This window comes from Caenorhabditis briggsae (genome assembly GCF_000004555.2).
Source record: "Caenorhabditis briggsae complete genome, chrX, whole genome shotgun sequence".
Lineage (NCBI taxonomy): Eukaryota > Metazoa > Nematoda > Chromadorea > Rhabditida > Rhabditidae > Caenorhabditis > Caenorhabditis briggsae.
In genome coordinates, this window is record NC_013491.2 from 7,227,544 (window position 1) to 7,245,887 (window position 18,344).

Consider the following 18,344-nt stretch of genomic DNA (forward strand, 5'->3'; position numbering starts at 1 on the left):
GAAAAAGTAACAAGAAGATCGAATTAAAAAGTATGAAAGGTCACAAAGATATTTGAAGCGAGGAAATAACGCTTGATACGATATACGGTAGACAAAATTATATCATCAAGTGTTTTTTTTTTAGAAACAGTAGATTATACCAATAAGAGAGATACAAGATCAAGTTTGAGATAAATATAAGCGGAAAATTAAAAAATTGCAATGAAAAAAAAAACTAACAAACAATCATTATTAAACAAACAGATGTGATGTACAATCAACAAAAAAAAAACTTGGAAAAAAAGGGAATAATTTAATCCTCATCCATGAAATCATCGGCACCATTCATATCTCTCCCATTTGCAGATTCAACTTTCGAAGTGTTGCCTCTTTTTGGAGCTTTGAGAATTGGCACGTCCTGTAAGAAAAATGAACTAATGATGTCTAATTTTTTCATATTTTGTAGCAGGGCTGGGATTTACCGTATTTCCTTTAAGCCTATGGGCTTCAATAAGATTTTCCGGCCATTTCGACTTTATACTATTACCTAGTCTTTTTTTTTAGTCTGGGGCTCGGCTGTCGAGTTTATAATAAATTTGAAAATTTTGGGGGAGGGGGGGGGGGGGGTGTAAAACAGACCTAGTTTAAAAAACTAGCACATGCAAAATTATTTGAAAGATCCTAGTTTTCTAGCTGTTCGAAATTTTCGAACAGCACCTCTTTTTATCCCGTTTTTGTAAATCGTGAAAAACAAATGTTTAGCGAGTTTCGCGGAATTACGAATTTACAGAATTTCCGATCTATCAATTTTACGTTTCACGGGTTCCGTAAACATATTTTACGTCTAGCCCTGCTTCATACATGATTTGTGAAATCAAAAAATAAATAAAAAAAACTTGAAAAACTCACCGGATAACCATCTCTCCTCAGACGATTTCCAAGAGAATTCAGCACTTTTCGTTTCCGGAAGGATTTGAACGAAGACTGCTCCCCCAAGTGTCGAGATAGTTCTTCGAACAACATGAAACCCAAGGCTGGTGAGTATTCTGAAAAATAAAAATTAGGGTTGCACTTGAATTATGCACAAGTTTTACCTTGACCCTCGTATCCATCGTAGAAGAATTTCTCAACGTAGTTGAACAAGAGAATCCAGTATCGGCCTGTCTTTTCCGAATTTTTGCTAGACATTTTTGCTATTCTGAAAACAAAATTTTTAGACTTTCGAAATGAATTATATCAAATCTTACCTCCAAGCGAGTGGAAAGTTCTCGATCGTATCAAAGTTTCCTTTAATTGCAATTGTTTTCTCTCGAGCAAAAAAAAACCAGAGACATCCAGTCGGAAGAACTGCCATTTGACCGGCACTAATTTCGATTCGGCTGAAGTCTCCGAATTCCGTGACAATCCATTGGTCCTTCTCGTTGCCAGCCAGTTTCTCGTAGAGATCCACATCTTCCATAGTCGCCGGTTTCACATACATCACTTCTTTTCCGGTACAAACATAATAGTAGAATGCTGAGCCATTTGGCTCAAATTGAAGACTGGACATCGAACTTGGTCTAGCAAGGACCAGCGACTGAACTGAATCAAGCAAATCGTTCTTCTCTGTGGCATCTCCAAAACCTCTCCGGTATTTTTCAGTAAGCCCAAAATCCAAATCATGAGCTTTGATGTGAGCTCCGAGGCCTCGGTCTCTCACAAGCTTCATGTCGTCCACTGTTAGCCTAAACAGATAGAAAATTCAAATAAAATTCGAATTTCAATGTGATGCTTACCTGTTGATCATTGATGTGTCAATAACCTTTCTCTTCGCTTCAGTTTTCTTGAAGAAACTTCTCATTTCATTCGTGTTCCGAGTTGTTGAGGTAGACAGAAGTTCCAGTTGATTACAGTCTGAGCTATTATGTATTTAAATTCAAAATCCCTTAAATTTTTTACCCAAGTTAATTGGCTCTCCGTCGATCTGCACTTTTATATCACATTTGTCATCTGAGTTTTTCACCAAATATGGAAGAGCCGATCCATATGTGTTGAATTTTCTTTCGAAATCTGCACCGTTCGCACACTCGACAAAATGATTCGTGCTGAAAAATCTAGTTTACAAAAGGATGTCGAACAGAAATCTTTTCAGAATTTTCTCTGCGATAGCTCGTTTATAAAAATGAGGATGGGTAACAATAGTCCCTTAATTTTTTGGCAAACTTTCGAAAAGTTTGTTATGAACCGCCAACAAGTGTTTCAACTTTCAGAACTGCAATAGAAATCATTCTTACAAAGTTTGGTATCCTATTACCCGAAAATAGCGAATTTCAACTTTGGAAATTGCTTCACAATGCTCCTTATAAACACAATGTTTCTAAATTGATCAGATATACGATTTTCATATATTTCTGGGAATAATCACATCATCAGAGCTCACAGACCAAATCAGGCTGACACGCTTGGAACAATTTTTTTTTGCATTTTCCAAAAAAAAATTTCAAAAATTCACCAAAAATTGTGGGATGCCATACTGATTTTTTTTCCAAAATAATTTTTGAAACTCGAAAAATATTTGAGATCTCTTGTAAGTAAAACTTCACACAAAAAACTTACCACTTGCCAAAGATATCAGCCTCCATTTCAGTGAAAAGTTCCAGAAACCTCTGTTGGTCAGCATAATCCCGTTGAAGTTTCTTCAACGGTTCTGCTGTATCTCCAATGTTTCGAGAGGCGACGACAATACGATGTTTTGTAGGAGATCTAGTCGAAAGGCCGCCAATGTTAGGTAGTTCCGTAAATATGTTTTCTGGATATCTGCAAAGCTACTTTTGTTGAAACGTGAAAAATGTGATTTTCTATTCTAATTAAACATTGAAAACATTTTCTCAACCTTGGATCTTCACTGGCTGGATTTGCAGAAGTGGATTGTGTCGAATGGCCATGTGGAATTTCGAATTGAACTTTTCTGAAAGTTTTCAAAACTGGAATGATGAAATACTGACTAATTAACAAACTTTTTTTTGCTTGGTGGTTCGTCATGAGGGCTGACCATAGGATCCTCTTTTTCAATCTCTTTATTTTCAATTTCAATATTACTGAGCTCTTTCGTTTTAAAATAATTCTCTCTTTTTTTCTGCTCGTCGATGACTTTCCTCGTCCTTGAAATCAGCTCTGCAAACATATTTCGACGACTTTGACAAAAAGATTGAAGATCTTCTTTTGTATTGGAAACTGTTGTCCTCAAGCGATCAATATTTTTAAGGCTTGCGTTCGGTTCGACTTCTAGAAGATTCATGAGCAATTCACACTCTTCCAGAGCGTTCTCCATATTCTTGCGTTGCCATTTGGATATTTTCAAAATACTCGTGAATTCGCTTTTCTTGGTCATCGAAACAAAACTTCTTAAGCTTCGATCCGCATCTTTGCATCCCTCCTCAATGCTTTGTCCTAGCAATCTGACACCTTCTGCGACTTCGTGGCAAAAATCGTCTCGAAGAAGACTGGATGGCATGTTTTTCAGCTCTTCCACTTTGATTTCGGTGAAATTGAGAACAGCAGTTATTGCATTTGCAACTGACTGCAAATGTTCAAACTTTTAAGAGAGATTTGCGCAATTCAACAAACCTGGTTCATCTTTTTCATTTTTATGGAACGAATGGAAACCATTTCACGAGGCATCCTTTGTGAAGACGGTAATCTAAAAAACAAAGCTGAATATGGATAAGATAGTGTTGCATGACAGAAAATTAGAAAAATAGAGACGCAGACACATAAACAAAACGACCAATGCATGTGTGTTAGTGTGTTGGTCAGTACACACATGCCATCTCATATGCGGTAGGCACGAAAAAAAAACAGAAGACTAGACAAGATTAGGTAAACGATTGGTGGAGGAAACGAGCAAAGGAGGGAACACAGAACACAGAGGTATGGTCGACAGACAAATTGACCTCTGACAACTGGGAATATGCAGACTGAGGGTCTACTTGCACCGAACACCCTACTTGGATTGTTAAGATGAGAGAATGCAAAAAAAAGCTGAGGAATAGGATGTCAGATAAGGATATAGAATATGAGAAAACACGAACAAGTGAATTTTGAGTTCTGATTTTTTGAAATTGCTAATGAGAAGTTGAGAAAACAAATGAAATTTTTTACAAAAAACTTTCAAAAGTATCACAGAAAAACTGTCGTTCAAGAATTCTATGAGCAAAGTTATCAAAATTAGAATCATGAAATAGAATAGAGTTACCGTGAAATCTGTTATAAAAAGACTCCCACTGTCTAGTTTGAGCTAAATTGTCTTGATTCCTATGGAAGATATCAAAAATGTGTCAACTGATAAAATATTTTTAATATTATAACAAACAATTTATCAGTTCACGCTCTCCCACAGAACAATTCCGAACTGCAAATTAATTTTTGATTTACAGAAAAAAATTTGGCGCGATCACAATTGCAGCTCTAAAACCATAATTTCAGAATTTTTTATCTGATTTTGTGGAGTTCCAAGATGATTCAAATGGTTCTTAAAAAATTAATTAGTGGTTATAGATTCATGTATGGTCGTTTTCCGGAAGAAAAAATGTCAAAAATGGTCATTTTTGAAAGTTTTTTACAGAAAAAATTCTATCTCCTCTTTCAGTTTTTGACATTTCTAGGAGTTATACAGCTCAAAAAACCGCAATTATTTTCTCAACATTTTTTATGGATGAATTTTTAACTTGTCTGATAAAACTTTTCTATAATCAAAAAGCAACGCAAAAATGCTATTTTGTGCAATTTCATGAGATTTTTGAGTTATAACAGTCTTTAGCTAGATCATCGCCTAGAGACGCAGACGCAGACACATAAACAAAACGACCAATGCATGTGTGTTAGTGTGTTGGTCAGTACACACATGCCATCTCATATGCGGTAGGCATGAAAAAAAACAGAAGACTAGACAAGATTAGGTAAACGATTGCGGGAGGAAACGTGCAAATGGGGGAACACAGAACACAGAGGTATGGTCGACAGACAAGTTGACCTCTGACAGCTGGGTATATGCAGACAGAGTGTCTATTCGCACCAAAAACTCTACTCAGACTGTTCAGGTAAAATGCATATCAAAAAGACCATGCAAAAAAATATAGAGATGACAAATGAGATATAAAATAGAGAGAATATGAGAAACCTAAAAAAACCATTTAGAATTTTGAGCTAAAAAATCATAATTGATTGAGAAGACAAATACAATTAAACATACATGCTACGAGATTTTTGGAGCAATTCAAAAACGCTGTAGTTCTATAATTCTGGCTTATCTTCTTCTTCTTATGAAAACTTTTCTGTCTGTGTGTTTGTCTGTGTGTTTGTCTCGGAGTTTTCATTTGAAAAACTTAAAGGGACATGAAACTTTATAGTGCAAGCGTTTTTATTTTCTGCATACAAAAAATTGAACACAACTCTGTTTTTCAAATTCCAAGAAAAATTGTTTTTTTTTTCAAATCACATAAATTTTATGTAAATCTCTAAACAACACGGTTTAGCTGCAGGGGTCCGAAATCTAATTCTTCAAAACAACACAAAAGTTGCCAACTATTCTCTGAATTTCCGAAAACCCATTTTCAAAAATTCAAAAAGTACGATGCTCAATTTTTAATTACTTTTTGCTTGATGTAGACAAAAGGGGAACTTTTCTCACAAAGAAACGGACTTCTATAGTAATTAGTGAAATGTTTTCATAAAATATAGAGCGCGCATTGAGTCTATACATTAATGTGCTGCAAACAAAAAATCAAGCATAAATCTTCGAAAAATAAAGTTTTTAGAAAATTTGTTTTTTTTTTGAAACCACATAAAATTTAAGTAAAGCTCTACACATCATGGTTTACTAGGGAAAGTTGTTTGTGGGGGTATGGGTGGGTATCGATTTTCTAGAATCTGGTAAGTGCGCAGCAAAACTGAATATGTATTTGAAAATGTCTCATCCTCAGCTGTCGAATGATATAGGTCTCATATCAAAGTCCCATACCCCAGTTACAACCTTCCCTAGTTAGTCAGAAAGGCCCGAAATGTGATTCCCGAAAACAATTGAAAAGTTGTCAACTATATTCTGAAGTTTTGAAGTTGTGAAAAAAGTTTAAAGTGTATAAATGACACTCAGTTTTTAATTACTCTACATTTAATGGTACAGAGACAACAGGACCGAATGAAAAAGCAAACATTTGCATAGTTGGCCATTATCATATTGAAAAATGACATATTTAGCTATATATCAAGGCAGCCAAAATATCTAATGAGAATTATGACAATTTTTAGCTAGAGGAGACGCAGACACATAAACAAAGCAGCCGACGTCTGTGTGTTAGTGTGTTGGTCAGTGAAATTTGCCAAAAGAAGGAAATAGAGGACACTTGCGAAGAACAACCTAAAATAACTGAGACGTAGACTATGTGTGAAGTAGAACAATAGAAAACGGCATTTGGAGAAGATTTGAGAATGGAAAAACGATTTATTACCACTGAAACGTGTTTTTAATCAAACTCACTAAGTTTTAGGACATTTATTAGAAATTATGGGAGTTGAAAGAGTTTAGAACCAAAAAAAAACACTTTGATAATCGAGAAAAAAGAGAAGGAAGACAAATGTTCACTTCTAGAAAATGTTTTTAATGACTCCAATTCAAACAAAATTGGAAGAAATTCAAATAAAAAACACTAAGAAATTCAAGACGAATAGTTATGAGAAAGAACTCTTTTCAAATTACAAAAATTCACTGCGCAAAAAAGTGACCGCAAATTTATTAGCATGCCGTCACTGTCATTGCATTGTTTCGAAAAGGAGACATTAGCAGGAAAAGGAGGCGAGTGAGGTCTTCACACTCACCTAGCACTATTTGGAGGAGGAAGAAGAATAAGAAGAAGAAGAAAAAGAGGGGGGGGGGGTGGGGGAGGAGAGGGGCATGTATTAGATAGCATTAAACAGACAAAATATCTGCGCTACTTGGTTAGCAAGTTTGGAATTCCGAATTATAGAGTTACGTATGTTACTCAGTTTTTTGTTGGGGAAATTGTGATAAGGATAATTGAACAGGAATGCTTTTGAATAAATGAGAAAAAAAACAATGTACTAATCTTTTTACTATAAAAACTTTTTCGAATACTTTTGATTTTTAGGGGTTTTTTTTTCAAAATCGCCCATTTTGAAAAAAAAAGTTTTCAAACATTGACTGGAGAAAGATAATCGAATGCCTATATTTGAAGACTGTCTTTCAAAATGGGTAACTCTGACTTAAAATGCGCTTAAAATGAGGAATATTCTGATGGATCATACAAATTGGCGATTGGAAAACATTTTCTAACTAGTGAAAAATAAATGAAATGAGTTCAGATTGAGTATTTCAATTATTTCCAAAACAGTTTTTTAAAGTTTCAGTGGACGAACCTTTAAAATAGCATCGTTTGACTGAGAATGGTCCGAAAATGATACTTTTTTAATGGATCTCTTTATTTCGAAGCTGGAGACAGAGAAGAAATGTTTCTTATCCTCTGCATCTTTTCATAATCTAAATCGTAGTTTGCAAGAAATTGGGAATAGCCTATTCTCAAAAAAGCCGGACTCTCAAACTAGCATTTTCAGACTGAGAATAGTTTGAAAACCCTACCATTTCAAAGGCTCTGTCTATTTTGGGCGCACGAACTGAAGAGAGGGAAATAATTTTCCATATTCTACATACAGTGGCAGCCGTAAATATATGAAAAGAAACGCATTTTGAGTTGATTTTGACCATTTTCAAGAGTCTAGAGTTTGGCTGTCAAGCGACCGATTTTGAAATTTTTAGAAAATTTGAAAAAGAACTACATAGTTTGAAAACTTTACATTCACAGAATTTCTCGATAATTCTTAGTTTTTCAGCTTTTTGCCAATTTCTGAAGGAAACCTCCTTTTTTCACATTACAATACAAAAACATGAAAAAAGATGCCTTTAAGACATCGGCAAATAACTGAAAAGCTATGAATTTTCAAAAAAAAAAAATAAGTGAATGCAAAATTTTAATTCTATATCTGTTTTACACTTTCCAAAATTTTCAATTGATCAGACACTTGATAACCAAGCCCTAGACTCCGAAAAATGATCAAAACCTACTGAAAAATGCATTCTTTCGTTTATTTAAGGTCGGCACTTTATCATTATCATTTGAATTGTAGTATGAGCAAAATCACAGGACGCCAATTCTTGAAGTGTGTGGACCTTCAAAATATCATATTTTTACTGAAATCTGTCGATAAATGATACTCAACTCCTCACATACGGCGCCATTGAAACTTTTAAGCGGGAAACAACAAAAGCTTATTTATTAAGTTTCATTATCGAAGTCGCATAAACAGTATCCGACAATTATTACTCTATTTTTCAATCGATTCCCATTTTCGAACCGCAGGATGAACATTTTCGATCAGTTCCTGTGTGTAATCACAGATGTGAAATTGAAAAATTAGAAAATCAGACTTTTCATTCATTAGATTTACTCCTTTGGTGGAGATACTTCTCTTTTGGTTTGGCGTCTATTCTTGGAATCATCATCCTGAGTAGTTGATTTTCAGTGTTTTTCTTGTAATAAATACAACTCACCAAGTAGAAGCAGACGTGGTCTTCTGGAACCTTGCGGATCATAGCGTCAGTTGTCTTCTGAAAATATTCTGAAAAGTTTTAAGAATTATGGAAAAATATTACTATTTGCTCAGAGTTGGCAATCAAGAAGTGAACTAGAAGGAACATGATTGCCTTGAAAGAATGCATATTCAATGTATGTAGAAAAATGACTACGAATGGTGAATGAAAGAGAAGACGATGGCGGAGAAATCGAAGGTTTCTACGGGTATCCATAGATGCTGAATTAAAAACATGGATAACGGAAGAGTTTTATTGAGAATATGAATCTGAAGAATTTCTATTTTGAGACTTTTGAGCACACTACACAAAGTGAAAGGCGCCTGAAGAGATCTGAAGTTCCCTGTTTCTGAAAAGTGAGCCAACAATCATTTTAATTCTTTGCTTTCATCAAAAGTATGTTTTATTGAGTTAACATTAAAAAAAACTAATTTTCGACATGTTCTTATAGGAATTTGATATATGTTTACCACAAGATTGAGAAGAAAGTAGAACAACTGGGACACAACTCAATAGTATTATAGATTCATGCATACCAACAGGGTTCAAATATTAGAAAAATTAAAACTTCTTCTGCAGTTATCCTATCTCGTTGAGCCCAGGTGCCGGTTGTTTTGTAGCTGGGATAGAAGAAGCTGTGGAACTGTTTGAGGGTCTGTAAACATTTTTTCAACAGGTGGTATTGATAGGTAATATAATGAACACTATTTAAAAATAATATATATAAAAATACTGCACCTTTTCTTGAGAAACGCGTGAACTTGGTTCCAGTGTGATTTCACATCTTCAAACATTGTCTGAATCCCTTTAGCCGAATGAACCCAATTCTTATCAGCAAGTGGCGTTTGCTCTTTAATTATTTCTTCCATTTTTTGCGCAGCTCCTGTGGCTGCCGATTCGAAAGAAGTGTTCCGGATATTTTTAATGAAATTCAATAATGTTGTTCGAGCTTCTTCTATCATTTTAGCAGTGTCTGCACTGCCAGGACTGTTGAGTACTTGAAATGCCTTGATACTATATTCGCACGCTTCGAGAAGGTTCTCGATCGTATCCAAGATGTTTGGAATTTCCAAAAAATCATTCCATACTTCTCTTGTATTACTATCGCCTCTGAAAACAAGATAATGTACACGAATTATTATAATAAACACATCAAACTGCTCACAAGACTAATATGCGGCTTTTCGGATAATTCTCAGTCGGTAATTTTTTTTTCTATTATAGATTCTAGCGGTCTTGAAAGGCGTTCTAATTGAAGCTATTCAAAAGTTTTATACAAAAAACCCTCACCTCAAAATGGCGGCCAATTGGATCCAGTTTGTCTTCACATCTTCAAACATGGTCTCAATTGCATTAGTCAAATTAACACAATGCTTTTGAACAGGTTGGGTTTGCTTCTCTATTGTTTTCCTCAATTTCTGCATAGCATCTGAAGCCATGATTTCAATATAATTGTTTGTGAGGTTTCTGATGAAATCCAATAACGTTTTCCGTGTATATTCTGCTCTCCCAACCATTTCCGCACTTTCAGCAGAGGAGATAAATTGAAATCCCTTAATGATGAGTCCGTACCCTTCGAGGTCTTTTTCAATCTTTTTCAAAATTTTTGGAAGGTCTTCAACGGACACAAAATCCCTTTCATCGGTATCATAGGCGCCTCTAAAAATAAGATAATGTATGTACATCTCCATAATCTAAAATAAAAAACTCACTTCGCATTTCTATTCAGTGCATGATGGTCTTTCGAATTGTCTGTAGTCCCAGCGAACGAGAGACGGATCTGATTTTCCTGACCAATTTTGTTTCCAACCGGAATTGAAGGAATTGAAGCAGCTTTCGATGCGTCGTTGATTTGATTTCCGTTTGCATTGCTCCTGAAACAAAGGAAAGAATTGACTTAAAAACGGTCAGTTTCAATTAGCGCTTAGATTCTTTTTAGGATTTTTCTTAATTATAAAAACTTGAAAAAAAACCAAAGAAAGCGATGAATTCAAAGTTCGAATTTTCGTAAATTAAGCCACTACGTTCACTGAATAAATGTGAAAAGGTGTATAAAATTATCCGAATCTCTAATTCATTAGAAAAATACGAAATGTTCTATATTTAAAATAATTGAAAATAGAACTTACTTTTTCTTAGCGGGTGGTTCTTCAACGTTTTTCCAGGATTTGAATTCTTTCTCAGCTTCGCCCATTTTCTTTTGAATGCTCTCGAATATGCCAGCAATCAGCACATGTTTCGCAAGTTGTTTCTCATTAAAACGACCATGGAAAAAATCCCAAAATTCCGAGAACTGTTTAGGAACAGACGACTCCCTCTTTTCCACAGAAACCAATATTTTCTCAATCAACTCATGAGCGTGTTTCAGATCTGGAATCATCTTCAGAAGACTCTCCTTTTCTTTAAGGTCGTCCACCCTATTGGCCCAGTTTTCAAAGTTGCTGAGCACCAATGCTTCATCGTCATCAAGTTGGCGAAGAAGGGACAAATATTTTGGTTCGCGAAAATTTCGTTGGCGTCTTTTCTGCAAGGAAAACACACATCATTGGGGGGGGGGGGGGGGTGTACTGAAAATGAACAAACTTCAGGGTGGCTGGAGGAATTGGCTGAATCGGGCATGTTGGATGCTTGTGAGGCTTGGTGTAGATCTGTAATTTTCAAAAATTAGCTGAGCAATGGTAAGATGCAGCTTTGAAAAGGATACCGACAAAAAATTGTCAGAAAATAGACATGCCATCCTACATCTAATTCATGATTATACACCTTGTTTTTTTCCCCACCTATCCACCAGTCACAAAAAGGATTTTTTTAATGAATACATACTACTATTGCTAAAAAAAAAAAAAAAAAAAAAACGACGAGGTTGAGAGCGAAACATCGTTTAATTTTTCTTAAAGGCTCCAGAGGGGAGGCTACCGTACTTTGAAGATCTTTTTTGATTATTATTTCCCTATTTTATCAATTTTAATGACGATTTCTATTATTGTTTTAAATTATTTCCAGCGTTTTAAATAATGTTTTCTTGAATTTACGTTGGAAAAGCTGTGGCAATTGTTGAAAAATGAGAAAATAGAGAAAATAGGAAGATAATATTTAAAATAGCCCCAAAATAAGGTAAAATTGTTTAAACCGGCCAATGAAAACGTATTTTCAGTTGATTTTCGGATATTTCCAAGAGTATGGAAAACTATGATTTTTCAGCTTCAAAAAAAAATTGACATGCTTGAAAAACTATGGATTGTCAAAATATTCTGAGACCCTTCAAAATTTTGAAAATAATCGAAAACTTAACAGGTGCGCTGGAGACTCCTGAAACTGGTCAAAATGACCAACAACCAACTGAAAATTTTATTTTGGTTTATCTTATTGGCGGCCGGTATTGTGTTTTTGTTTGGCTTTTAATGTTTTTTTAAAGTTTTGTAAAAATCCTAAAATAACTTCAAAATCTAAAAATATCTACAAGAAATACAGGGTGGCTAAAAGGTATGTGGTTTTTTTTTGCGTGAGCCCCTGGCACCGTGCCAAGTGCGATTTTTGAAAGCTTTCGATGGATCCCGAAAGAAGGAGACGTATATAAGGTGTCTCCAGAACCAATTGTCATCACTTTTTGTTCATACTTTTTCTATGCAAGCTTATTCACCACGTGCTAAAATTTTCAAGCGTTAAAACTGAATATACGATGATGTTGGACCCTCAGCGTCGGTAAGTTTTTAGCTCAGGAAATCGCCAAACAGCTTAAAACAAAAGAATATGTAAATGAGCATCTAAAAACATAAAATCTCCTTTATTGAACATTTGTAGTATCTGTGGAATCCTCCAGAAAATAACGATATGTAGGTGCGCCGCCTCTACAACGTCATATAGACCTATGAGAAGATTTTCATCACTGAGTCGCTTCCAAGAAGGCGGAAAAATTGGCAAATTATGTTAAAAGATGACTCGAGATCCCCTAAACGTTTTTCGGAATATAAAGGACTTTTCCCAAAATCTGTCATGGTCTGGGCTGGGTTGACAACTGAAGGTAGATCTCCACTGGTCTTCATGGACAAACACGTGAAGATCAACTCGGATACCTACAAAAATATGGTTTTGAAGAGTGTTCAATTTCCCTGAGTTGCTAGTCATGTTGGCCAGAAACAATTTACTATAAAACAATATTCGGCACGGCCTCAAAGCTCCAATTTCACCAAATCGGGGATCGAAACTTGTTTTACGCGAGACTGGGAGAAGTAGTTGAAGCTTGTCTCGTCGCCGGATCTCAACCCGCTGAATTTTCTTTTTTGGGGGACATGGAGAGCAAGAGCATGACTTGTTCTAACCAAACTTTCAACTTGCTCAAGCGAACACATCTCACGTTATGAGACAAAACAGACGACAACTACCTGCGGCGCACGGTAACTTTTTGCGCGGAGCGTCTGATGGCTTGCATCAAAGCCGAAGCATTCAACTCTGACTATGTACTCAAATAATCATTCAATTGGACCTATATTATCAGAAAATGAACTTAGTTCGAATGTCATAAGTCAAATTTTTCCAGGGCACTCCTAAACAAAAAACCACATACTTATTAGCCACCCTGTAAATTTACTTTAAAAATCAATAAAAAATGTTTTTTTCCAAATCCACACTTTTTAAAAGTGGAAAATATTCAACTAGCGCGCCTTATTATTCCTGATCTATCATAAAAACATGCTTCAAAAAAGAATCGACGATGAAAAATGGTATTAAAAAGCAGAAACGATTATGAAAAAGTAACTGGCAAGAGAAATACTGACCATCCTTCTGGCAATTCTCAAACAGAAAAAAGAACACATGCTAACGACAAGTTGTTGTGCAACACAAAAAATGAGGAGAGACAGACACACACACCATGCTGAACATGCAGCATGTATGGCAAATTATGACGGGGGAGACATTGAGCGACATATCACACTTGTCCAGTCCCTTTGGCAGTTGACCTCTCGGTCGGTATCGGTTCTTTCTACCTCCTTCCCTCTCTCTTTTTGTTGGGCGAAGAGCAGGTGTGCGTCTGCATATATGCGCCTGTTCAGATAATGGTGTCTAGATTAAAAAGACATATGTTTTAGAACTAGCCAAATAATGAGAAATTTAGATTTCAAGATGTTGACGTAAGAAAGTGAAAATTTTTGTGCGGAAACTTAAAAATTAGTTAACTTGAAAATAATTTTTGAAATATCAGATTGAATGATTGCCGGAAATTTTTTACGGGTCTCGTATTCTGAATAATCGAAAAGAAAAATTCCTTTTGGTTCGGACCAGGCTTGCTCGAAGTCGGAAAACGAAAAATCCGATTTTCCGATTTTTCAGACTTTTTTCGGAAAAATTTTCCGACGGAAAATCTTCCGAAACAATAATCGGATAATATTTCCGGTCGCGAAATCTTCCTAATCTAAATATTTTTGTGAATTTTTGCTGCTTTTCAACCTTTAATTGTCAGTTTGCAGTGACATAAAGACGCTGGCATCTTTCCTTTCTCCACCGCCTTTCTTCCTTTGTGCCAATCTGTTCTCCTACATAATGTATTGTTTCAATTGCTTGATGGATTGACACCTGTCATTTCCTCAGGGAATCTGAAAATCCATGTGTGTCGGCGAAAGGAGGTGGGTCGATGTCCATGTGACTTCAGTCTTCAGTTATTCATTTTCTCCTTACAGTTATATTCTGTCGTCCATCCAACGTCGAATCGTTTCAGTAAGTTTAGTTGTATCTCGATAGTTAGTTTTTCGACATTTCTATATTACTTCTACGTCTCTGAGAATATAGAATTTCAGTAGACTCCCCCTCAGTTCCTGATCATATTTCTATTAGCTGCCTCTTCCATATAGATGACTGTTACTGATGTCGTTAAACCGATTTCTTATGATTGATTGTTTTTCTCAAGTTCCATTTTGACTTGATAAGTGCATTGTTTTAATTATTTTTAATTATAATGAATCGGAATATGCTTTTTCCGCAGAGGTCCCATTATTCAGTTGTTTCTAGGTCGATGAAGTTTCCCATACTTTTTTACCTACGTTCTTTTAGTCCCGCCTATTGCGAATCAATTTTTTTGTTTTTCAAACACTAGTATATTTCAAACTATCATCAGTAAATACTTTTTTCATCTCACAATAACGATTCGCATCTGTCCCATAGTTCTCCTATCTAGTTCATTGTTTGAAAAATGTCATTTTCCCAGGGGGTCTAGATTGATTGGGCCTCCAATTTACAGCCTCCATTCATCTGTATCATCACATCGTCAGATTTCCAGGTGTGTCGATGGAGGGATGTGTAGTTACTACCAGTCTTCATTCATTCATTCATTTCTCCTCTCCCAGTTATGTTTTCCTGTCGTCTATCAGATGAAATATCTTTTTCGTAGGACTTGAGCTGTTTCTCAATAGTTAGATCTTTTTATATCACTTCTTTTCTTCATTTAAAAATAGATCGGTTTAGTGAAAATGTAGATTTTTTGTAGACTCCCTCTAATTTCCTGATCATATTTCTATGCCTGATGTCGTTAAACCGATTTCTTATGATTGATTGTTTTTCTCGAGTTCCATTTTGACTTGATAAGTGCATTGTTTTAATTATTTTTCAATGAATCGGAATCTGCTTTTTCCGCAGAGGTCCCATTATCCAGTTGTTTCTAGGTCGATGGAGCTTCCCATACTTTCCTACCGACATTCGTTTAGTTCCGCTTATTGCAAATCATTTTTTTGTATTTCAAACACTAGTATATCTCAAACCATCATCAGGAAATATTTTTTTCATCTCTCAATAATCCTGAATTGTTTCATTCCAAGTATACAATTTCAGTGGTCTGTAAACCAATCTAAATTCTCGAATTTCTAAATTTCTGACCTCCCAAAAAAATTACAACTTATTTCCAAATATTTTTTCCAGTTAGTTTCATGATTTGCATCAATCCCATAGTTCTCCTATCTAGTTCATTGTTTGGCATCTCTCACTTTCCCAGGGGCTCTAGATCGATTGGGCCATCAATTTACAGCCCCCTCCCCCATTCATCTGTATCTTCACGTAGTCAGATTTACAGGTGTGTCGATGGAGGAAGGTGTAGTTAGTCTCCAGTTTTCATTCATTCATTCATTTTTCCCCTCTCAGTTATGTTTTCCTGTCGTCTATCAGATGACATATCTTTTTTGTAGGACTTTAGCTGTTTCTCAATAGTTAGACATTTTTATATCACTTCTTTTTTTGCATCAAAAATATATCGGTTTAGTGGACTCACCTTGAACTAATTTTCTGATAATTTTCTGATAACTGTCCCTTCCAAATAGAAATTATTTTTCTTAGTGCCGTGAAATCAATTTCCGAAGATTTTTTTCATTATGTTTCATATAAACCTAGGGTCCTTTTTGTAGGGTTCCCATTAGCCAGGTCAATTGAGTCTTCTATTTGTTCCTACCTTCATTCAACCAGCCATTATTTTCCCCCAAATTTTGAGCCATAACTTGAGAACTTTGTTTTGTTAATTACTTAAAGGGTTGGCACCTGTAATTTTGCCAGGGGACCATATCTTCCAGGTGTGTCGATGGACCTCTTTCCTATTTTCATTCATTCAGTTGGTGGTCTTAGGGATGAGAAAAATGAGAACTGCTGCAAATGAGAACAAGAAAATGAGAACTCAGTTTACCGGCTCTAACTTCCGGCTCAGGATCCAATTTTTAAAGAAAACTAGTTTCGAAATGGTCTCGTTCTCTACAATACTTCAAGATTTTCCAAAAAAATTTCGGTTTTGCCATATATGTTTTACGAGTTCTTATTCGTGCGAGTCCTTATTTGTAGCAGTTCTCATTTTTCCGAGTTCTCATTCCTGGTACCACCATTCTGTTTCTCCTTTCATGTCTTCACGTAGTCTATTAGATCAATCGATATTTGTTGGCTCTGTATTTTTCTATCTATCTGCTTTTCATTACATTCCCACATTAACACAAAAAGAATCATTTCAGAATCCGAAAACGACAATGCCCGGAAAAGTCACCATCGAAGTCAAAGACGTCGGAAATTATTATGCGGACTGGGGCCGTGTGGACTATATATCTGATTTGGCATGGAAACAACGTAAGTGTGAAGAATAATTGTATATTTTAGTAAAATTAACAAGAAATCTCCTATAACGAAATTAGAATCAGCATCTGTCCAGAAAGTAGCAACATCAATTTCTAACGACATTCTAAAAATCATTCAATTTCAAATTTAAAAAAAATTAAATAAGATTCGAGAAACAAAAACCGTGCAAATCCCAAATTAGTGAATGATCTCGAGAATACTAATTATAACTATTTTTCAGGTGATTGTGTTCTGGCGCTCGGCAAAAACGAATTCCATATGAAATACACCTCCTTCTTCCTGAAGGCTCGTAAAGTGAACCTAACAAAACTCGACTTCAGAGATAAAGAGCTCTGGGAGGAAAAGTTAGAGGAGATGAAAGACAAACGAGTGGCCATGATTGCAACAGATTTATTCTTGGAATCAAAGATGCGAGTTCCGAAAAATGTAAGTTTTGTTGGAAAATTGTTTTTTAGATGTCTAAAATCATTTAAAATGATTTTGAAACTATTTCGAATTCTTTTCAGGTTATCGTCTATTGGCCACCAGAGGATCTGAACGATATATCGAAAATTTTCGAGCTCATCTACAAGACAGCTGAAGAGAAGAGAAGAACTTACAAAGTTACATTCTTTGTTTCTGTCAAGGACGATGCTGATTACAAGACTGCGCTGATTGAAGAGATGGAAAAGAGAAAGGTCAGGGTACCTAGCTGGCTTAGAGAAAGCCTTGTAAAGTGAGTTCCTTGAAAACACTAGTTGAATTAACTTTTTAGTAATTTTCAGGAGCCTTGAACCAACAAAGAAGTCTGAAGATGAAAAATGCGAACGCACGTCTGTGGACTCGGAACTCGATTCCGCATCCTCATCTTCCTCATCAGAATCTTCTACTCGGAAAAGATATAATGAATACGGATATATCTATGATCCGAAATGGAATATGTACAATGGAATTTTCTCGCAGGCCTTCTGGGATGCATGTCGGCCAGGAAACAAGCACCTGATTCCAAGGAAAGTGAAGCCCAGTTATTGGGGGACTTACGTTCAAAAAGAGACCTCTCTCGTGAGAATGGCCGATGGATCGTTCCGTATCCCAAATCCATACGAAAATGATGAGTGAATGGTCTTTTTCTTTTTTATTCTTCTTTCAGTTGTTCGGTCTCAGTTAAATTCTTGTCGAGTTTACATATCTCTTGAAACATCCGAATTAAAATAAAGTTATTAAAAATACCGAAGTTGTTCGCTTTGTTGGCTGTATCCACATAGACATTGAACATGAACCGGCAGAAAGACGCGTTAGGTACGTATTTTTCTTTCAGAACCGGTTGCCACAAAATAGCCGAATTTTGGTTTTTTTGTTCCTTATTTTGCATGTGCTAGAATTCACCAGAGCGGGGTTTTGATAGTGCATATCTTAAAAACTATGAACACTATCGAGAATTTGTTCATTCCAAAAAGAAGTTCTTCGAAGTTTTACACATTTTTGTAATTCACAATTTTTTGAGAGCGTTTTTTTGTTTTTGAGATATGCGCCTTTAAACTCGACGCGCGTAGAGAATGTAAAAACAACCGTCGTCTTTTTCTTGTCGTTGGACAGAAGAGAGGACACTGGAAAGCGAGAAGTTAGAAACTCATCGAGAAGCACGAAATCGAAT

General features: G+C 35.7%; 3 protein-coding genes across 3 annotated transcripts; 1 reads left to right on the plus strand and 2 right to left on the minus strand.

The window, feature by feature from the left end:
* Nucleotides 1-292: 292 nt before the first annotated feature.
* On the minus strand, nt 293-3,639 carry CBG17150 (the record flags this gene model as incomplete). Its single annotated transcript, XM_002644130.1, has 10 exons — nt 293-397; nt 889-1,025; nt 1,074-1,177; nt 1,227-1,703; nt 1,755-1,872; nt 1,918-2,063; nt 2,575-2,775; nt 2,852-2,926; nt 2,976-3,538; nt 3,586-3,639. 10 exons carry the CDS (start codon nt 3,637-3,639, stop codon nt 293-295), a joined length of 1,980 nt encoding a protein of 659 aa, XP_002644176.1.
* A 5,557-nt stretch (nt 3,640-9,196) lies between these two features.
* CBG27601 lies at nt 9,197-11,236 on the minus strand (the record flags this gene model as incomplete). The annotated part of the gene is made up of 6 exons (XM_045239350.1): nt 9,197-9,272; nt 9,356-9,727; nt 9,908-10,276; nt 10,330-10,491; nt 10,747-11,141; nt 11,201-11,236. 6 exons carry the CDS (start codon nt 11,234-11,236, stop codon nt 9,197-9,199), a joined length of 1,410 nt encoding a protein of 469 aa, XP_045099960.1.
* Nucleotides 11,237-16,605: 5,369 nt separating this feature from the next.
* CBG27602 lies at nt 16,606-17,809 on the plus strand (the record flags this gene model as incomplete). The annotated part of the gene is made up of 4 exons (XM_045239351.1): nt 16,606-16,702; nt 16,932-17,137; nt 17,218-17,426; nt 17,476-17,809. 4 exons carry the CDS (start codon nt 16,606-16,608, stop codon nt 17,807-17,809), a joined length of 846 nt encoding a protein of 281 aa, XP_045099961.1.
* Between the last annotated feature and the right edge of the window lie 535 nt (nt 17,810-18,344).